This window comes from Crinia signifera, chromosome 3 (assembly GCF_055691185.1).
Source record: "Crinia signifera chromosome 3, ASM5569118v1, whole genome shotgun sequence".
Lineage (NCBI taxonomy): Eukaryota > Metazoa > Chordata > Amphibia > Anura > Myobatrachidae > Crinia > Crinia signifera.
The window spans coordinates 317,422,514-317,446,025 of NC_139219.1; the positions used below are offsets into that span (position 1 = coordinate 317,422,514).

Sequence of the window (23,512 nt, forward strand, 5' to 3'; positions counted from 1 at the left end):
TTTATCTGTCTGTGTGTGTGTAACTATTATGTACAGTGTGTGTGTGTGTGTGTAACTATTATATACAGTATGTATTTGTGTCTGTGTGTGTAACTATAATATACTGTATGTATTTATCTGTGTGTAATTATTATACTGTTGGAATGTGTGCATGGGTGAATAGGTGTGTGAATATATGTATGCATAAGTGTAGGTATGTATAAGTGTGTGACAGTATGACTATATATGCATGTGTATAGGTGTGTGATACGTCGCCTGCCAAATGTTGGTCCAATCGCCCCCCCTTGCATGCCATGTCCCTTCTCATGAGCTGCAGATGGATGTTTAACATAAACATCCATTCGCAGGCTACGTGGAAACAGCCACATGATTCGATGGTCGCCAACCATCCAATGATGTGGAACGTGCACGCAGATCTAAGTGACTCTCAGTTCACTTAGATATGCGTGCACACTCGAGGGGAACTTGGCATCCAGCTAACATCCGGTGATGTCAGCTGTCCACCCCTGGTACCCACGTCTTGGGCCGATTACCATGGGAACAACCATAAAATGCTGGGTGCGAATATACGCAGCCACCCCTGCCCGCAGTTTTGGGTGCCTGCACTTGGCGAATAGTGTGGCAATACACATGCGCCAGCGCATACGCACATCAATTCCTCATGCGAATGCACTGTGGATGCGAACAAATTAGAATGACCCCCTTTATGTAGGTATATGTGTGAGTATGGGTTATTTTTTCTTTATCTGCAGCCCAAATAAATGGGTACATTTATGCAAATAATGTGAGATGTGCCAGGAGGCGTGTTTAATAAGTAAGCAGTCTGTGTGCATGTGTGTATATAAGTGTACAGTATGTGTGTATTTATTTAGTTACAGAAGTGTGTTATGTGGTTTGCAGTGCTGCATGTGTGTATATAAGTGTACAGTATGTGTGTATTTATTTAGTTACAGACGTGTGTTATGTGCTGTGCAGTGCTGCATGTGTGTTTATAAGTGTACAGTATGTGTGTATTTATTTAGTTACAGACGTGTGTTATGTGGTGTGCAGTGCTGCATGTGTGGTTTTAGTGAAACAGGTTTGTGGATGTTAAGTGACAGAGATGTGTGTGTCTGTTAAGTGTAGAGTGACTGCGCATGTTTGAGTGAAACAGGTGTGTCTTTGTGTTGAATGACAGAGAATGTGGAGGATTTTGGAGGGCCACCAAGACACATGAACGAACAACCCGTGTCGTTTATGTGATTTTTTTTACATATTAAACAGCCAACCCGCATTTCACAGAAGCCGGACGACCCGCATGTCACCTCACACAGAAGCAGGCCGTATACCACTCTTGGAGGGAGCCAGGACACATACTGGGAGCTGCAACACCTCCGTGGGACATTGGGAACCCCCCCCCATGAGCACTCCCATTCTTACGGGGATCCAGTGGCACAGAGAAGGTAATGTTGATCTGTATGCTGCTCCCTGCACACTTCTATCAATGCTCTCTCTTCTTTCCCTTTTTCGCACACTTCCTGCCCCCCATCTCTAACTTTCTCCCTATTTTTTCCACACTCAATCCCACCCCCTCTCTCTTTTCTCCCTCTTTCTCACACTCATTCTCCCCTCAACCTCCCCTCTATTCTTCCCCTCTCTCACACTTACCCCCCCTCCCTTACTCTCACCCTTCTCTCCTTTTCTCACCCCTATCTCTCTTATCTACCTTATTCACCCCCCCCACTTCTCTCAATATCTCTCATCCCCCTTTCTTCTCCACCTCTCACACACTCACTCTTCTGCTCATCCCCCTCTCTCACTCCTCTCTCTCAAACTCTCTCTCCTCTTCACCCTCTCACCCATCTCCTATCTCTTTAACCCCTCTGTCTTGATTCCCGCTCACACTCTCTCCCCCCTTTCTCTCAACTCTGTCTCTTCACGCTCTCTCACACCCCTTTCTACGCTCAGCCCTCACCCTCTCTATCTCTCACACACTCTCCCCTCTCTCACACCCCCCCCACTTCTCACACTTACTTTTACCTTTTCTCCCCTCTCTCACACTCCCCCTCTCTCTCACTTTTCACCACTGCTTCTCCTCATCATGCCTTCAGAGGCCAATAAATAGTTGTGAGGCCATACCCATTGTTTTCTGGGACAGAGGTGTGTATGTGTCTGTATTAGGGGGGGGGGGGGGGCACCAACATTTATCTTGCCTCCGGGCAATTGGAATGAACTTACGCCACTGCGCGGCGCTGACAAGCGGCTCCGTCACCAGCACAGGTATTACCTGCCGCCGCACCATCGCCTCCCATCTCCATCTATCAGCTGAAGTGCAGCGGATCCCCCCACGCTGCCGGCCATCAGCTGTCTCACCCAGTGTGCCCACTCTGCACTAGAGATTCTGGACATCCACACTATACAATATCTCCTCCCCATTGTGGCAAGCGAAGGTAAATTCTATACCTAACCATTGGCTGGATATACTGGCATATGCTGAGAGGAGCACCTAAAGCTTTACATTTGTGAAGAGCTATAACGTAACACCTGACAACTAAAGTGCTGGAGTAACTCCAATTCTAAACTCTATACATCCAAGGGTGAGCATATGTGAAATTACCTGTGTTCTTATTTTCACTATTGCTACTGTCCATAATTAAGACTCTCAGTCCTGGACATTTCTTCACTATACTAAGTGAATATTCTACAAATTTATTGTAGCTTAGTAATTTACCAAGTGTCTGCTGCTAACGATCTCTATTAATTTTTATTCAATCGGATACCACCAATGGTGTATTGTTTATACATATAACTACACCTAATTATGAAATTGTTTTATTAATTTTATGTCTATAAATGTTAATTTGTATATCTTTTTTCTATTTTTCATATAAAATATTTAAATTTAAACAGTGTGTCCATTACTCATTCAATCTTATGCCACCCATTAATGTGTCTATAGTTTAAATCAATTGTTTAATAACAGCAGCGCAATCTACTCCAACACCCCCCCTTCCCAGACTTGCAACTGATGGCAAATAAATTCTTGGATCGAGGTTATGATGAAATAGAGGTTCAAGAGGCCGTGGACAAGTGTCTTAATCTGGACAGAGATACCCTGTTAAGCACCAACCCTGCATCAAATTCCAGACAAAAGGGTAGGGTAGTATTCCCTACTACATATTCGACAATGTCTAAAAATATCAGATCAGCAGTCCTGAAACACTGGAATATCATCAGCAGTGACCCAGTTATCGGTTCAGACTGTGTACTACCTCCATTGTTTAGTTACGAACGGAGCCCCAATCTTAGACAAAGAATCACCTACTCCGATATCAGTCCATCCACGAGTACCAACAAGGCCTGGCTCACAAGATCTACAGGAGCCTACAAGTGCACAGGGTGTGTGAATTGCCCATTCATCAGGACAGGGATGCAGTTCACCCATCCCCTGACGAAAGTACAGTACAAAATCTTCCACCGCTTGAATTGCGAATCGAGATTCGTCTCATACACCATCATTTGCCCCTGCGGTAAAATATACGTGGGGAAAACCATAAGAAGGGTTAAAGAGCGCATTGCCATGCACAGATCCTCAATCAAAAAGGCACTAACCAAAGTGGATGCCTCAACGCCTCCGGTAGCATGACACTATCAAATTGCTGGACATTCCTTAAGGGATTTCTTTTATATGCCTGTCGACCATATACCCCCATTAAGGAGGGGGGGAGATAGACACAAACTACATACCCTCCAACTGTACCGATTTACCCGGTACAGAACCGTTTTCTAACGGCCTGTACCGGTTAAATTGCCCTGTACCGATTGTACCGGTTTTCTAGCCTTCAGGCTTCAGCCGCAGCGTGTCGCCTCCTTCCAGTTCCTGCACTTCTCTGTCTCTCAGCCGAGGAGGCCGGGGGGACTCTTGGAGTTGTAGTTTCAGACTGCCGGCTATTCCCCAGGGAGCTTGAAGGGGAGCCGCCGAACAAGACTACAACTCCCAAGGTGCACCAAGGGAGGACACGGCTTCCTCCTGCTCGGGGATAGACGGGAGAAGAACTTCACTTATGCATGCTGTTTGTTCAGAGACCTGATAGATGCGCAGCGCAGCAGGAGAGGACCAGGCCAGGGCAGGTAAATTATTATGTTCAACTCACACACGGTGGGTATTGAAACTATCGGAAAGACCACGCCCCTTTTCCCGAAGCCACGCCCCTCCCCTTTTTTTTTTTTTTTTTTTTTTTTGTACCGATTTCTGACCCTCACATGTTGGAGGGTATGAAACTATTGCTTCAGAGAGAATGCCAATGGATAAAAAACTGGGATCATTATCACCATCTGGTTTAAATGAGGGATTCTCTCTAACAGCTTTTCTCTGACTCTAGATAATGGCACAGAGAAACAGGTTCCTCTGTTGGCCATATATATATATATATATATTGCCTTTATAAGCTCTTTTTCTACAGGTGATGTGTCTCAATCACTGAGTTACTGATTTATTGATCTTTTTGTGATTTTTTGCGATCTTTGATTCTCTTGATACACGTGTGTGGCCCCTTTCTTGTGGCCCTCTTGTTGATGGATACAGGATGGATCGAGTGCCTGTGTTTCCTTATATATGTAATTATGTCTAGTTTTGTTTATGAGTAGCCAAACTGAACAGGGGTATACCCAGTGTGTGTACCACTAAATTTTCCTCTTCAAATACCATCCATAAGTGACAGCTCTCTTAGTTCTTTCACCCAGTAACTGATGTGCTGCAGATTTATCCCCCCAAATGGACTTGTCAATGCCAGTGGAACATAGTTGCGACACTGGGCATTTGCGGCGAGATACCGGGGTTCAGATTAACATGCCTTTCCAGTGAACGGTACCTTGTTTTTAATTGTAGCTATCAATGGTGCCCCATTGATAGCTACACCGAGCTGCTAGCCCCGATGCAACCCGACTGTGCAGACAGCGCCAAGAGGTGCTGTGTACACTGATATCGGGTAACCTTTGGCAACGCAGGCTTAAGCGGGACGTCACATAGAGGGCGGAGCTACCCGTCTCCAGCACGTATGTGCTAGCAAGCCGGAGTCCCGATGAGTGACTGGTGCACATGCGCGGTCACGTCATCACGCTGATGGGGACGCCGAGCGGCTGTCTACGCTGCGGTGCAACCGGCGTATTACTCTGTCTGTCACCTTACTCTGACGCACACACGGAGGTGTGTAGCGTGATCTATAACACTGATTGGAGCCCAGCCCGGATACTCCATATATGGAGATCCGGTGGGCGGTGTAACACACTACAATACTCTGCTCTAAATGGCTGTCTCATTAAACAAGAATGTGTGAAGTTAACACTAATTGATAAATGGTATATAAACTCTGCTGGGACACTGCTTCATTGTGGGTCAGTCCAGGATGAAGGCTGGATAAGCCGAAACGGGCTCGTAGACTGCCTTATCATTCATTTGGTGACTATGAAATGTCATTAGACTCTGAACCCATGTACATATGCTGTTATTGCCATCAGTTGCACCCCAGTGCAGCATATAACCTCTAATCAATGGAATAAATGAAATCTTTTTGCATCTAAAAACAAGGAGTGCTGCCTCACTTATCCTCAGGACAGGAAGTTTCTATATCATTAACCATAGGCTCCTGCACCCATCCCTGTGGATACTAGTAATGAGTGCCTATCCCTCAAGTTTCCATATAGATAGATAGATAGATAGATAGATAGATAGATAGATAGATAGATAGATAGATAATCATCCAACATCCCATTCAAGGGGAAATAAACGGCACTCAGAGACATCCAACGAGTATAAATGCTTTTAGTGGTAGACAACAGGGTGACGTTTCGGTGAACAAACACCCTCCTACAGCACTGAATGCCCCCACCAACAACATATTTATACCTGCCTGGTCCCGGGACATAACAGCGCCGCCCCCACACCATGGAATCGCACAGCCGCTCACTTCCGGTACTAGGCACATCCGCATTAGCCAAGCGATCACCTGACATACGCATCATCGCCGGGCAGCACGCTGCCTCAGACGTCAGACACGCAGGGCGTCGCTAGGCAACATGCTGTATGCGTGCCACAGACCCAGAAGGAGCGCGCTAGCGTTCCAGGCTACTGCGGACATGCGCCCTCGCCGCCCTGTGACGTTACAGGGAACACAGACGGCCACAATAGGACAATGTGTTTACACCTTGACAGCATCTGACTCCATAAGCCACAGTTCCGCTAAACATAGAGGACAGACCTCAACACTCACCAACATCGCCCCACACCGTGTGCTGATGCAGTGGTGACTCCCGCAGCCGGCCCTCATAGTAAAGCCTGAACGTTGCCATGGGTAACTTGATGCTTGCCTGGAATAAACAACAGTGAAAAAAACACACAAACAAAACATTAATAACATACATATGGCCAGTATTACAGAAGAGAACACCAGGGACAAAAAGAACAAAAATCACAGTTACAGTATATAAGAATGTTATTAAACTAAACTGTTCCAATTAAATATCTCATTCAATCCATTAGGATGAATGGTCCCTAGTCTGAAAATCCATTTGGATTCCAGCAACAATAATTGCTTAGCTCTGTTACCACCACGTAAAGATTCCTTAATATGGTCAATCATAAAATATTTCAGGGCGCTAATGGGATTTTTCATAGTTTTGAAATGTCGCGCCACCGGCTGATCTACTTCTCTGCCAGCAATTGACAGGTTAATAGCAGACCGGTGGAGCCCCATTCGTTCTCGAAACAACCTAGTAGTCTGCCCTATGTAATACAAATTACAAGGGCATACAATCACATAAATGACGTGCGTCATTTTACAGGTTAGTATCTGTATAATGTCAAACATCTGTTCAGTGTGTGGATGTTTAAATGACCGACAAGTAACAGTATAACAGTATGTTTGCAAGTGGCACATGACAGACAACTGTAGCAGCCAGGGGGTTTAGATACTGTATTAGGGGGCCTGGGTATACCCATACCGGTGATGTCGGTTTTTATCAACCAGTCCTTAAGGTTAGATCCTCTTTTAAAGGCCGCCAAAGGTCTAAGATTTTTCAACCCTGGTAAATCTGTGTCTGTTTTTATAATTGGCCACAAGGCATTAGTTGCATGCCTAATTACAGGGCTGGCCATAGAGAACGTGCTGGTCCATGGTAAGATCATGGTTGAATCCCTGGTTTTGGGGAATAAAAGTTGAGACCTGGGAAGGCTCATCACCTGTTGTTTTTTTTTTTATATATTCTTTATTTAAATTTTTCAAGTGGAAAAACAAATACAGAAACACAAATACAGACAATACGATCTTACAAGAGATTAGATAGGTACATAGATTCATTAGGCATATGTATCAGAGTTCTTTACAACATTCTCATTTAGCCTCACTATGACTCTAACCTTCCTTCGCACTACAATCTAGCCTCATGGCAAAAAGAAATATATATTGCTCTTTCAATGCGGATGGATTAGGCCTAAAAGGTAGGATTCTCTAGCCACAGTATAATGGTGATTAAATGCCAAGATTCGTATGTCTAGGGGGAATGGGGAGGGAACAAATTAACACAACAGGGAAGAGGGGCGGGAAAGCAAAGGGGCAAAATGGTGATTCCCATGGGAAGGGAGAAAAGAAAAAAGTGTGATGGTGGTCGGGGGGGCCACAATCTGTCTCATCTTGTCGGGATCACCTGTTGTTTTTGACCCTGAAGAACATTGGGATCATAACCCCGCTGAATAAATTTAACGATAAGACAATCTAAGCGCTCTTCCACCATTTGTCTATCGCTCATGATGCGTGCTATCCTCAACATTTGAGATGGCGGCAGGCCCCGCTTGAGGGCTGGCGGATGGTGACTAGCCGCCATGAGGAACGTATTCCGGTCCACATCCTTAAAATAAAACATCGGTTTTTATCCTACCATCTTCAATGACCCTGACGAAGTCCATTTGAGTGACGAAACGCGTTGGGCGTGGCTTGTTGGTCCGACATAGTGGCGTCCAGTTTCCAGTGGCGGCCAAACAGGCGTTTGGATATCTGTCTGGCGATCCGAGGCTGTGGCGCGGTAGAAAAGATCTTATTCACGTAGGTGAACAGAAAAAAGGCGCTGGAGGGTGGGATGTTTAGCTAGCTGCTCACACCTTTAGGGGGGGTCAGTCCCCTGATGACAATAGGAAAAAGGAAAAAAGTGGTGGAGCGCTTAGATTTAGGTAGTAACACACATAGATCAACTGGGTATCACATAAATATAAAATTGGTATTTAATAAACAAAATGTACTCACAATAAAAAAGCACTTAAATAAAACAATATATATATATATATCAACTGCTGGCACTGGATTGAATAGATTCCACTCATTCACAATTATGCTCCCTTTATACGATTAAAGACATATTACCCCTTTGGTTTTGTAATCCGTTAAACTGGTATCAGGGTGTCCGATTAACTGCTGAAGTCCCAAGATGTTTTGCCTGGAAGGTGGTAACAGGTAGTCCTGAATGACCAGGTGGGTCTCCAATATAAGCAGGTGACGGTATCCCTTGTAGTATTGTCCAGTGGATAAATATGGGGAGGTCCAATCGATAGTTGAAGCGGGAGCTGGTTCAAGTGGAATAATTAGAAGTCCAGAGAAGCCTAGAGGCATCACCTACTGTTGGACTCTGGACTTCTAATTATTCCACTTGAACCACAGGTGTGCCACACACCTTAACCCTGAAGAAGCCAGAGAGGTGAAACGATCGTTGGTTTCAGTGGGAGTGACGCAGACACTGTGCGCCTCCCAATCTTGCCGCAGCAGCAGCCGTGCCACAGACCGGCTTCAACACTATCCAGCGCTCCGGATACTTTTAGCCGTACCAGCATTATCAGCCCCAGCTTCTGCAGCCCTCTCCACGCGCTAATCGTGGAAGACACTTACAGCTGCAGCAGCTACAGCCTGCCCGACTGGACTGTCACAGTGCCGCTCAGCGCATCAGCGGTACCAGCCGCATCAGCCCCAGCTCCTGCAGCCCTCTCCACGCGATCATCGTGGAAGACGCTTACAGCTGCAGCAGCTACAGCCTGCCCGACTGGACTGTCACAGTGCCGCTCAGCGCATCAGCGGTACCAGCCGCATCAGCCCCAGCTCCTGCAGCCCTCTCCACGCGATCATCGTGGAAGACGCTTACAGCTGCAGCAGCTACAGCCTGCCCGACTGGACTGTCACAGTGCCGCTCAGCGCATCAGCGGTACCAGCCGCATCAGCCCCAGCTCCTGCAGCCCTCTCCACGCGATCATCGTGGAAGACGCTTACAGCTGCAGCAGCTACAGCCTGCCCGACTGGACTGTCACAGTGCCGCTCAGCGCACCAGCGGTACCAGCCGCATCAGCCCCAGCTCCTGCAGCCCTCTCCACGCGATCATCGTGGAAGACGCTTACAGCTGCAGCAGCTACAGCCTGCCCGACTGGACTGTCACAGTGCCGCTCAGCGCATCAGCGGTACCAGCCGCATCAGCCCCAGCTCCTGCAGCCCTCTCCACGCGATCATCGTGGAAGACGCTTACAGCTGCAGCAGCTACAGCCTGCCCGACTGGACTGTCACAGTGCCGCTCAGCGCACCAGCGGTACCAGCCGCATCAGCCCCAGCTCCTGCAGCCCTCTCCACGCGATCATCGTGGAAGACGCTTACAGCTGCAGCAGCTACAGCCTGCCCGACTGGACTGTCACAGTGCCGCTCAGCGCATCAGCGGTACCAGCCGCATCAGCCCCAGCTCCTGCAGCCCTCTCCACGCGATCATCGTGGAAGACGCTTACAGCTGCAGCAGCTACAGCCTGCCCGACTGGACTGTCACAGTGCCGCTCAGCGCATCAGCGGTACCAGCCGCATCAGCCCCAGCTCCTGCAGCCCTCTCCACGCGATTATCGTGGAGACGCATACAGTCGCAGCAGCCACAGTCTTTCTGACAGGACTGTCACAGTGCCGCCCAGCGCATAGCGTGCACTTACAGGTACCCGCTCATCCGCACTCCTTCTACCTCCTTCCCTCCCTGGTTCCTCCTTCCACTTCTTACCTGCTACCTTCCGTCCTCCTCCCAATCGTTTCTTTTTCCCCCACACTCACTTCATTGGTGCTATAAAATCCCCCACAGTGTGATATCAAGCCCGCTCACCCACCATACCTAAAAAAAGCCCACCTAACAAATGATGGCAGCTTACTTGGGGCGTATGAAGGTATGACAGGAGAAGGGTGACCTCTCCCAGTTTCATACAGTATTCCACCCCTAGTGATAGGTATAATAGGTGGGCAGTAGCCGCTTTTCGCACCAAAGGGTAACACCAATTTCTTTCTTCCTGACTCCATACTGGGCAGAGCTCTTCCCCCACAATACCCATAAGAGCCCACTACTATCAGGTGGCAGCTGACAAGTGGAAGTGGGTAGCCTGCCAGAGGTGAAAGGAGACTTTCCAATCCTCAAACCAGACTACCCCACCACTGTTAAGGGTATATAAAGTCGGTGGGATCACTCATACTCTTTTGGATACAGTCAGACTCTCATCTCCATCTGGTCCCTCTTTTTTCCATTTCTCTTGGTCATTTTCCTCCCCCTCTTTCCTTGTGTCCATAAACCCCTTCCCCCATTCCCCACCCCAATATCCCTAATCCCTATCCACCTACCTTGCGGGAGCATCTGTACTATTTCCTGCATGTTGTGACTCAGAGATCTGTACATACTAACAGTACCTGAGCCGCTAATGATTAAAACATTAACTGTCATTGAGATATTGTTGATAGTTAGAGATTGGTTTGGATTTAATTATTAAATACTGACAGTATAAGCATACTATGTTGACACTACAGCTGTCGGCTAAACTGAAATAATACAAGATTGCCACAGCACAGATAAACTCATCTCTTTGTGCCAACTGCTATCTGTACTAACACCAATCTGTATTGCAAATATATGTGTAACTGCCGACATGGTGGCAGGTAGACTGTGACAACTTATATCTAAGAGATTGGTTTGGATTAAATCAGAAAATATTGACAGTTTAAGCATACTATGTTGACACTACAGCTGTCGGCTAAACTGAAATAACACAAGATTGCCACAGCACAGATAAACTCATCTCTTTGTGCCAATTGCTATCTGTACTAACACCAATCTGCTTTGCAAATATATGCGTAATTGCCGACATGGTGGCAGGTAGACTGTGACAACCTATATTTCATGCTTCACATGCCGGCCATGAACCGAACTAGAGCCTGTCTGTATTGAATGAGACATACTCTAGTGTCGGCCTGCCGACAAATACACTGCTGACGACGGGCATCTTTATAGACGGTTAAAAATAGATAGGACTGCCTAATAGGCAAGCCTATCACTGTTGATGATTGACACTTATATAGACTGTTGTAAAGAATAGCAGAGAGTACGGTACAAACAAATGCACATAACAGTCCACAACATCAGGCACTGGAAAGTGTCCCCTTAAAAGTAGATTCCTACGTTTGCGGAATCTCACTATAATTAAATGTATATGTGTAACTGCCGACATGGTGGCAGGTAGACTGTGACAACTTATATCTAAGAGATTGGTTTGGATTAAATCAGAAAATATTGACAGTTTAAGCATACTATGTTGACACTACAGCTGTCGGCTAAACTGAAATAACACAAGATTGCCACAGCACAGATAAACTCATCTCTTTGTGCCAATTGCTATCTGTACTAACACCAATCTGCTTTGCAAATATATGCGTAATTGCCGACATGGTGGCAGGTAGACTGTGACAACCTATATTTCATGCTTCACATGCCGGCCATGAACCGAACTAGAGCCTGTCTGTATTGAATGAGACATACTCTAGTGTCGGCCTGCCGACAAATACACTGCTGACGACGGGCATCTTTATAGACGGTTAAAAATAGATAGGACTGCCTAATAGGCAAGCCTATCACTGTTGATGATTGACACTTATATAGACTGTTGTAAAGAATAGCAGAGAGTACGGTACAAACAAATGCACATAACAGTCCACAACATCAGGCACTGGAAAGTGTCCCCTTAAAAGTAGATTCCTAAGTTTGCGGAATCTCACTATAATTAAATGTATATTTTCCCCTTTTTGGCAAACAAACTAGGAGAATCACTAGTCAGCCTACACGCTATCTCTTCTTAAGAACAGCTAAACTTTGCAGAGGGATTGTTACCCCTTCGATACAATGTTGAAATAGTAACTGTTCTAGCAATACTTGAAACATTTTATTTACTGTGGTGAAATTTCATGTATTGACCTATCCATTATACCTCCACTCTCTAATTGATAGTTCATGGTTCTGACTAAGTGAATCCTAGTAAGTGTTAACAGATAACATCCCGCTTTAGCAACACGCAGGTGACCCCCTCTAACCCACTACCTGTGTTGGGGAACATTACCACCTGGACTGGGGGCTGGGCTACATTAATTTAGTCCAACCTCATAGGCTCATCTTTGAGACTTTTTCCAAAGAGTCCTTATACTTTTAGGCTCATACGTATCTTCTTGAGCCGAGATACATGGTGTTGCAGAACCAGGGGATGTTATGCCCACAGGGCACACACAAGTTAGTGTGAATCACTCAATTTTTGTATATATATATTTATATGTTATATGTTTGTGTGTGAGCGCCTAAAAAACGTTCTTGTCTAGTGTTTATTTTAACAAAATCAAATAAAAGTTAATTTTTAGCCTACACCATATTCGGGGTTGGACCAATCTAACCCACTCCTTTAAGTGTTACTAGCATCCTTAACTAGTCTACTCTACCCCAGTGACACTGGCTCCGTGATATATCTACCTATATCATCCCACTCAAACCTGTGTTGCTACTCATGACTCACTGCCAATATCTTATGATATATTTCTACAAGTTTCTGATTACTGAATTGTAATCATTGTTAAAGAGTGCCCCAACAAAGAGAGAGTCTTTCTCTTCCTTCCTTTGCATATATAATTACTCTCTAGGGTGCACCTCCACGCTATCTACCTGAAGTGAGATCCCTCTAAACAGGCCTCCTATACCATTTTGAATTGTGGATTCATCGATACACACCCATACCTACTGTATTTACCAATCATTACCTGTGCTCTGATCCACCTTCCACTTCCCCTTTCCTTTACATTAAAATGTAGGCGTGCCCAAGTGTTTGAGGGGAAGTCATGTGATGTCAGTGCTGGCCCCGATCAGCCGCACCAACTGCCATTCCAAACTGACTCACTAGCAGTGGGTATGGCTCCCCTAATTGAATTACAAACTGTGCTGCAGCTCCACCTCTGGAGCCGCCACTGACTGCTGTCTAAATTATGTCTGCTCTACATTGTATCTACAGCTGTCTAAGACGTACGGCCCAGTATACAGCATCCAGTTGGGCATGATGAAGGCGGTCATCCTATGTGGTTATGATGTCATAAAAGAAGCTCTAGTAAACCACGCGGAGGAATTCTCCGACCGGCCGAGCACTCCAGTGCTTGCTAAATTCCTTAAGGACCATGGTAACTGTATTTGGTGTCCATTATGTATATACTGTATAACACTGTGCAGGTATGTGTTCAAGATTTTAGGACCAATCAGTTGACTTATTTGTAATATTGGCAAAATTGCAGCCATTTAATGTAAATGATAACCCAATATGGCGCATCCTTCACTATTTACATCTTGGGGCAACCATTAACCTTTGGGACAACCAGTGTAGCCATGAGGGCAGTCTGGACCTACTTTTATCCCTGTGGGGAATACAATGATAAGGACTGTGCTGTGTCTGCTGCAATGGCTCCTGCACTGTGATAGAAGCCAGCTGCTGCATGTATTATAGTGCAGCACCCAGCTCCTGTTACTGAGGAGTTGGCAGTTTGCAAGTATTGTATCTGCAATTTTACTGACAAAAGGCCTTATAACTGGGTATAAATAATTGAGACACAGAGGGGCTGATTCAAAGTTGGATGTCTGTCTTCGCCCATGTTGCATGCATTACCCCTGTTTCATACTTTCATACACTTCTGACAAATAGACGCTCAGTAAAATGTTGTGGCACTTCCGTTTCCCGTGTGGGGAGCTGACATCATACTGTACACGGGTGTTTCAAACAAATGTCATTCTTTTTGCTTGGCGCATATTTTTGGCAGGTAGCAATACCTTTTGTGCAAAACTAATGTGTACTATGTGTCCACTCAGTGACTTGTATTCATTCCGTTCAGGTTTTGCTTTATCGAACGGCGAGAACTGGAAAGTAATGAGGCGATTTACCCTTTCAACCTTACGAGACTTCGGGATGGGGAAGAAGGGTATAGAGAACAAGATTATTGAAGAGGCCGAGTGCTTAACAAAGGCATTGAAGTCCTATGGAGGTTAGAGTTTAAAAAAAAAATATTAAACCAACCTTTTTCTAAGCGATGCAACCAAACAGAGTGCCGGGAGTCTGTGCAGCTGGACCAGCCCCTGTCTTATGAGAACCAGCCAACTGTGCAGAGTGGCGGTAGTCTGAGCTACTCGGCCAGCCCCTGTCCTATCAGAAGAACCAGGCAGCAGAGCAGAGTGCCTGGGTCTGAGCAGCTCGATCACCCCCTGTCTTATGAGAACCAGGCAACTGAGCAGAGTGCCGGGAGGCTGAGCAGCTTACCAGGCAGCTGAGCAGAGTGCCGGGAGTCTGCGCAGCTCGGTCTTTCTGTGTGGCCGGACTGGCCCTTCCGTCCTCCTGGCATTTGCTCCAGAAGAGCAATGTGGCCAGTCTGGTCTTGCCCTCTGTTAGTGTTCTCCTCCCTATACATCAGAAGTGAATTGATTTAATTTACTTCAATAATTGTAGCAATGTTTATACTTTATACTTGAGGACCTTTTGGATTTGACAGAGTCAAAGTAATCTTTGCCTTTAGTTTTATTTTTTTTCAAATACATTACATTCTTCTTCCAATGCCAACATCAAACACCCCTCCCCCAGGACAAAAACTACACACTGGACAGAGAGGGTGGGGGGAGTTGATAGACATATAATGAATGAATAATACTACCTTTTACAGGAGGACTATAGGTCCCAGCAAGCCTCCCCCACATGCTAATACTAGAATTAGCTATATAAAATGCGCATGGGTCATAAGAGGAATGTAGCTGCAGTCTAAGTGACAGGAAGCCGGCATTTCTGGGCGGAAACCTGCCGTAATATATGTGTCTACATACATACATACATACATACATACATACATACATACATACATACATACATACATACATACAGGCGTGCCCAGGCCTTTTGGGAGATACAATGATGTCAGTACTGAAAACTTCCACCCTCTCAGTCGCAGATTAGTGGCATCCTCAGACCCTCTCACATTTATTGGGTTAAGCGGGTACATGTGTAGATGGATCTTATACTTTTTATCAGACAGGTCGCAGGTGGTCAGAATAAAAGACTAAGGGCCAGACAAACTAAGCTTCCAAAGTGATGAAATGGAAGGCGGAATGTACTAAAGGGAAAATGCGGTAAAACCCCCGTTTTACCGCATTTTCCTATGTATCATCACCGGTTCGCCCCGTTTTCGCTGGCCAGGGATCGCCACCCAGAGGGTGGCGATTCCCTATAGAAGCCTATGGGCTTCTTTCGCTGCCCGCCGTACGCCGTCCGCGCGCTGCCCCCCCCCCCGCCCGTCCTCCTTTAACCTCCTCCTCCCCCTGGTGTCACAGCCGGGAGGACATCCGGCTTCAGGGGGAACGAGGAGACGCAGGGGGACGCTGGCAGCCGCCGGGAGTTGACGGAGACCCCCGCAGCCCACATCACAGGTATCGCGGGGGTCTCCGTTACCGCAGCCCGATGCTGGCCGCATATGTTAGTACATATGCGGTAGCATCGCGGCGGCTGCCGTGCGAAGGGCGGCGATGTATGTTGATACATCCCGCCCGGAGAGTGATAAACAGCCAGCCAATCAGCTCCTGCCTGCATGTTACAGACTGTGTTTGAAAAATGTCAGGCAGGAGCTGATTGGTTGGTTGTTTATCACTCTCCATTTCATCACTTTTGAAGCTTAGTGCATCTGGCCCCAAGTATTTGGTGAACTGACAGTCAGCACAGTGGTTTCACTGGGGTGCGTTTTGAGCACTCTGTTGTGCTCCTTGTTTACTTATGATTGCTCTGAATCTGTCCAAATGATTTAATATGCAGATGATATCACTATAGTGGGTCTTATTGTTAACGGTAATGAAACAGCTTACAGGTTAGATGTGTCCAGACTGGAGTCCTGGAATAGTGATAACTGTCTGGTCCTTAATGTGGATAAGACTAAAGGTGCCCATACACGTGCCGATAATCGCATGTGTTTGGAACTCTTAAAGTTCAAATCGCATCAGCTTTAATCGCACCGTGTACCTGCGGCGATGCGATGCCCGTCCCCGCGGGTACAATATTGTATTGCATTGCATCGCATCAGTTTTGGAGTACATGCGATGCGATGTCCATTACAGACTGTTAACTTAAAAAAGAAAAAGGCTGAAATCGCATCGCACCCACACAGTGCAGCACATCGCATAGCATCCACTTCAAGTGCCAAAATCGCATGGCACCTTGAAGTTCAAAACACACAGCACACAGACATCGGTGCGTGCGTGGGCACTTTTAGGCTATGTACACACGCTTCCATTTTTTCCCTGTTTCAATTCGATTTTGCTTATAGAAGCAAAATCCAATCCACATCTAATGGTTTTTAGGACAATGCCAGATCTAATAGAAAATCAAATCTAAAGGTGCGTACACACGTACAGATTTTCTGTCTGGTGGGAACAAAAACCTGGAAATGTATGGGAGCAACTGGCAATCAAAAAATTGGTCCCAAACACTTGAAAAAAGACAGTGATCAGTCAGACAAATTGTTTAATCGTTCTGATCTAACAAATTTATCAAAGCATATAATTTTTTTTCTGTTTTCCTGCATTTGGGTGGAAATTTTTGATTGTCATATGCTCCCATACATTTCCAGGTTTCTGTTCCCACCAGATAGATCAGACAGAAAATCTGTACGTGTGTACTGTACACAACTTTACATCTAACAGCAATACAAAGTGTGTGTACACAGTTTTAAAAAATGATTGTGGACTTTAGGAGGTGCCACCAAGATTCGTAAAATTCAAATTTTTAGGCATAAATATGTCAAAAGAACTTTTATGGAGTACACACATTAACATTGTCATAAAGAAGACTCGCCAGCGTATGTTTTTTTGAGGAAACTACGTTCGGCTGGCATGTGTAAGAGAACTCTGGTGAAGTTCTAATCTAGTATTATTGAAATGTTCTCACCTACGGTGTTTCAGTATAGTTTGGCTCCTGCTCTGCCGCTGACCGTAAATCTCTGCAGAGAGTGGTATCACTGGCAAGCAAAATAATTGGGGTCGCCTTACCAAGTATCCAACATGTATATGGAAATCAGCTCCTCTCAAAAGCAAAGAGTATTTGGTACTTGTTTCCTAGCACGGCGCCCACTACGTTAATTGCGTAGAGGGCTTTCCGCGTAAAACAATCGCATCGCATGCGATTTTTATCGCATGCGATGCAATGCGATTTTTTCCGTTAATTTATTCACTGCTGTTATGTCCCCAGGGCCATTTCATCACATGGCATTGCACCTCACGCAAGATCGCATGCAATTTGTTTTATCACATGCGATTTTCTGGGGTGCTATGCAATGACATTAGGTATACAATAATATGATTGTATGTCCCAAAAATAGGTTTAACACCCCCCCCCCCACTATTCACGCCACCCCAAAGCGTGGCGAGCACAGCGGAACACGTCCTCTGACTTTTTCATTACCCCACTATCCACGTCGGCGTGGAGTTTACGTTATATAGTGTGGCGAGCGCAGCGAGGTACCGAGCCCGAAGCGCTGTGAGCAGACGCGGAATACATGTAAAGTAATACGCGTCCCCTTGCGGGGCTCGCTACGCTCGCCACGCTTCAGGCACGGTGGCTCGCTGCGCTCGCCACACTATATAAAATCAGCTCCACGCCGATGTGGAAAAAGTCTGAGGACGTGTTGTGCTGCCCCTCGCAGGGTTCGCAGCGCTCGTCACCCTTCGGGGGGGCGTGGATAGAGGGGGGGTTTGTTACACCTATTTTTGGAACATACAATCATATTATTGTATACCTAATGTCATGGCATCGCACACCCTATAAAATCGCATCCGATCACATGCGATTTTGCGGGACATGCGATGCCATGCCATGCAATATACTGGGGTACAATGCCCATAGAAAAAAAAATAATAATAAAAAAAAAAATCGCATAGCATGCGATGCGGTTTTCCTACGGTGCCATATGTAGAAAATCTGGGCGCCGTGCTAGGAAACAAGTACCAAAGATCCCTTGCACCCTAGCAGAGAATTGTTCTCTCTTTTACCATCGAAGAAGAGATATCGTTCAATCTTGTGTAGAACCAGACTCTTTATAGAGAGTTTCTTTCCAATTGAATAATTAGTGGGTATATTAGTTGAAATTAAGCATGGTCTTGTATTCCGATGTCGCTCCCTTTTATTTGTTCTTGTCTATGCTGTACTGTTCACATGAATTTTTTTAAGTGTTCATTGTATGTGGGCATTTGATGACCATAAATATTTATTATTATTATTATTATTATTATTATTATTATTTGCTCAGACAGCAAAGACTCTTCAATGTTTCTGGATTTGCGGGTGGAAAGTGTACTGCGATGCTTTCGTAAATTTGTGCAGGGCGTTTTCTCTTTCTGCCTGTGTGGCAGCTTACTGCTCGCGGTCAACTGTAACTTCTCAGGCTAGCAATCCATGCTGAATCAGGCCCTACAGATAGAGTGATCCTCATCTATCCCTTTAATCGGATTAGGTGAGCCAGGGCTGTCCGATTTAATCCTCCGCTAATCCCCTGATATATTGTTCTATGTATTGAATTGCAGCTGAGAACAATAGATGATGATAAGCCTTGGTGAGCCATGGCTCTCCAGAGAAGGCTAGCTGAAGAAGGCTCCATCTGTACATATAAGGTTCTGAGAGTAATAGATGCTAGGTTTATATACAGGGCAGTTGAAAGCCTGGCCGGGCCCAGGTACTTTTCAAGGGGGCAAAACCCTAAGTACAGGAGGAGTGACCATGTACAAATAATAACATACTGAAAAGCATTTAAGCCCCCCCCTAGCCATACTGCAGCCCAGCACGTAGCACATGCATACCTCCCAGCTGTCCCAATTCTATTGCTGATCGAGACGCTCACAAAAAAGAATGGCGCTTTTTTTTTGTCACCATTGGGGTATAGCTAGTGCTATGTAAGCTGCTTGCCCCGAATGGAACAAGGGACTGTCCCGAGGTGCGGGGAAGTCAGTTGGGATTTCCCCCGCCTGTGGCTGCTCTGCCCAGCAAAGCAGCGGAGAATATATGCTATGCTCAAAGCATCTATTCAGTTGGGCTGGGGACATGGCCAGAAGCTTGCATAGTGCTGGCTATGCCCCCATAGTGGCCTTGGCATCAGTGGCAGAACTCTGGGAGGCAATGGAGTCATCTGCCGCCGGGCTCCTGTTCTCAAGGGGGCACCTCCTCCTCCCCTGCAAATTTAAATCCATTAATTGAAAGCCATTGAAATAGCATCTGTGGTTGAGATCTGAAATATATATGTGTTCTTTCTCTCTCTATATATAAATAGATAAATATTTCATATGAGACATATATGTGTGTGTGTGTATGTTTTTGGGGCACCAATATATATATCTTGCCTCCGCTCAACTGGGATGAACTTACGCCACTGCTTGGCATCCTCCTAAGGCTGCGCCGCATTCCTGCAGAGGCCACGCCCCTTTTTTGTGAGCGTGCGTTTCGATCAGCAAGATAAAAATGTTGGGAGGTATGAGCATGTGCTGGGCTGGGAAGAGCTGCTGCTACAGTGCCAGGTAACGGAGACCCCACTGGGCTTATTTTAATGTAAAATTGTTCTGTATTTCTGTTCAATCTCTCATTCCGTTTACACATTCATTTTATTTTTTTTATTTCTAGGAAAACCCTTAAATAATTTGCGCATTATGAACGCTGCTGTAGCCAATATAATTGTGTCCGTGCTGCTTGGCCAGAGGTTTGAATACGACGACCCAACCATACTGCAGCTCCTGAATTTAATTAATGAAAATACGAGACTCATGGGAAGTCCTGGGGTCCAGGTACGTCATTTGAAATGACATTTTATTTCTTTTTTTCTCTCTCTGCATTCTCCTCATTCAAAGCTTGATGAATACTATATAAAGACTACTATCGGTAGTTACCTATTCACTAAGTCATTATGTTCTACTAGTTACCAGCCCCTTAAGTGATGGAACAACGTAATAGGAATGTCAGCACCGACAGTCTGGTGCCATCTAGTGGCAGCTGGTTTGCACCTAGAGGTGAGGAGCTTTAGTGTTTGATTACATAGGATTCTGTCCTACCATAGGAGGCAGATAACTTAAACATGGGACTTTATTACAATATGTATAGATAACCATAAGTGCTTATAATAATACTATTAATCTGTAATAGTAATACACCTACTAAATGGTGCTGAAAGAGGGGGTATTAATTATCTGGGTGCAGGTCTGCTCGAGGGGCCCAGTGTGGCCCTGGTTACCTGGCAGCAGCTCTTCTTAAACCAGCATATGCTGCAGCATGGCCAGGGAGGTGCTTAAAGTACTACATTTATTCTTTTCTTATTTTATCCTAAGGGTTGCTTGCCATGCCTCTTACACTTATGCCACACCCATAAAAAGTACATGGGCCTGGCTGGGCTTTTTACTGCCCTGCACCATTTAGGAGAGATGGTAAAGTACGTCAACTTTGCTTACTCTAAATGCTGCTTCAGTACCCGGAACAGCTGCTGAGTGGTGTGGCCAGCTGAGGTGCAGTGAGCGTACTATCTGGTACATCAGCTGACCACTCGGCTCCCCAATTGCAGAGCAGGTAATTTCTATTTTTTTTTCTTTTTTACAAAATTTTTGAAGTTTTCTGCAGCAGTGTGGTGACCTCCAGTGGCGCCGAGAGGGGGTGGGTACTTTTTACCCGGGCCTGGGTCCGATTGAGAGGTCTGGGTCCTGCACCCCCCTCATCTGCTCTAGATAGCCTGGCAGTGGAAGTAGAGAGGACAGGCTGCCCACGCTGAGTGCCATGCGCTGAGGGGAGAGGGTCAGCTGCAGCAGCGGATTTTTTACAGGTTTTTTTTTTTTTACAGGGGCATGGTCATGCCTGTCCTGTGCGCCGCACCCCCTTTTTACTGGGGCCTAGAGGCGCTGTTAGCACCCCTGATGACCTCTCAACATCTAGCACAGCAGCCAAGTTCCACCCTTGTTTTTTGAGAGGGCAGGGAGTATGAGGATTGAGATCTTTGCAGATCCCTCCCTCTCAGCCTATGACGGTACCACTGAGCACCTGGGAAGGGGCCAAAGCAGGGTGCTCTGCAGACACTGTCTGCATATGAAGGTGCTTGAAAGCTGGATGCCGGCTTGGGAGGAGACTAACTCCCACCGACATTCGAGGCAGTGGCTGCTGGGCTCCAGCTGTCAAAGGAGCCCCAAGAAGGGCACTGCTGAACTGAATTCATAAAGATCTGTTACAGTCACTGCTGGCTCACAAACTCTCTTTGCAGCCCTTTTGAGTGGAAGAGTCTTTGAGGGGCCCATTTACTATTGTATATTTGCAGCTAATTCCTCAAACACCCGTTATTGGGGATTAGCGCTAATTTTAGGTATCCCCGAATGTATGTAGGAGCAGGAATCCTCAAAATATCTGCTAAAAATGCCGGCATCCCTCACGGCGACTGTTCTTTTAGTATAAATAAATATAAATACAGGCGAGTCAATTAATTGACGTTTAGTTAAATAATGCACCCAAAAAAAGAACAGTCGCTGTGAGCGACGCTGGCGTTTTCAGCGGATATTTTGAGGATCTCACAGCAACGTTGGCACTTGAAGGGTCTGGTCGTGCAATTAGCATTACTTGAACTTTATCCTTGTTTTTTGTTTTGTTTTAAGCTTAACCACTCACCATGCCCATGGCGTGACCGGCATACACCTGTCTGTGCTGGGCCCATGGTGTGACCGGCATACACCTGTCTGTGGTGGGCCCATGGTGTGACCGGCATACACCTGTCTGTGGTGGGCCCATGGTGTGCCCGGCATACACCTGTCTGTGGTGGGCCCGTGGTGTGACCGGCATACACCTGTCTGTGGTGGGCCCGTGGTGTGACCATCATACACCTGTCTGTGGTGGGCCCATGGTGTGACCGGCATACACCTGTCTGTGGTGGGCTCATGGTGTGACCGGCATACACCTGTCTGTGGTGGGCTCATGGTGTGACTGGCATACACCTGTCTGTGGTGGGCTCATGGTGTGACTGGCATACACCTGTCTGTGGTGGGCTCATGGTGTGACTGGCATACACCTGTCTGTGGTGAGCCCGTGGTGTGACTGGCATACACCTATCTGTGGTCGGCCCGTGGTGTGACCATCATACACCTGTCTGTGGTGGGCCCGTGGTGTGACCGGCATACACCTGTCTGTGGTGGGCCCGTGGTGTGACCATCATACACCTGTCTGTGGTGGGCACGTGGTGTGCCCGGCATACACGTGTCTGTGGTGGGCTCGTGGTGTGACCGGCATACACCTGTCTGTGGTGGGCCCATGGTGTGCCCGGCATACACCTGTCTGTGGTGGGCTCATGGTGTGCCCGGCATACACCTGTCTGTGGTGGACTCATGGTGTGCCCGGCATACACCTGTCTGTGGTGGGCTCATGGTGTGCCCGGCATACACCTGTCTGTGGTGGACTCATGGTATGCCCGGCATACACCTGTCTGTGGTGGGCCCATGGTGTGTCCGGCATACACCTGTCTCTGGTTGGCCCATGGTGTGACCGGCATACACCTGTCTGTGGTGGGCCCATGGTGTGACCGACATACACCTGTCTCTGGTTGGCCCATGCTGTGCCCGGCATACACCTGTCTGTGGTGTGCTCATGGTGTGACCGGCATACACCTGTCTGTGGTGAGCCCATGGTGTGACCGGCATACACCTGTCTGTGGTGGGCCCATGGTGTGCCTGGCATACACCTGTCTGTGGTGGGTCCATGGTGTGCCCGGCATACACCTGTCTGTGGTGGGCTCATGGTGTGACCGGCATACACCTGTCTGTGGTGGGCCCATGGTGTGGCCGGCATACACCTGTCTGTGGTGGGCCCATGGTGTGACCGGCATACACCTGTCTGTGGTGGGCCCATGGTGTGGCCGGCATACACCTGTCTGTGGTGGGCTCATGGTGTGACTGGCATACACCTGTCTGTGGTGGGCTCATGGTGTGACCGGCATACACCTGTCTGTGGTGGGCTCGTGGTGTGACCGGCATACACCTGTCTGTGGTGAGCCCGTGGTGTGGCCGGCATACACCTGTCTGTGGTGGGCCCGTGGTGTGACCGGCATACACCTGTCTGCGGTGGGCCCGTGGTGTGGCCGGCATACACCTGTCTGTGGTGGGCTCGTGG

At 46.9% G+C, this 23,512-nt stretch overlaps 1 protein-coding gene across 5 annotated transcripts in view; it reads left to right on the top strand.

Annotated features, from left to right (window-relative positions):
• The window catches only part of LOC146064818 (cytochrome P450 2C5-like), a 150,592-nt gene that overhangs the window by 81,293 nt on the left and 45,787 nt on the right, over positions 1–23,512 (top strand). For all 5 annotated transcript variants that reach the window (XM_083178718.1, XM_083178719.1, XM_083178717.1 and 2 more), the window contains 3 exons: positions 13,343–13,505; positions 14,208–14,357; positions 20,009–20,169. In XM_083178718.1, the coding sequence (XP_083034844.1) occupies positions 13,343–13,505; positions 14,208–14,357; positions 20,009–20,169 (474 nt within the window). The remainder of the gene's footprint in view (positions 1–13,342; positions 13,506–14,207; positions 14,358–20,008; positions 20,170–23,512) is intronic.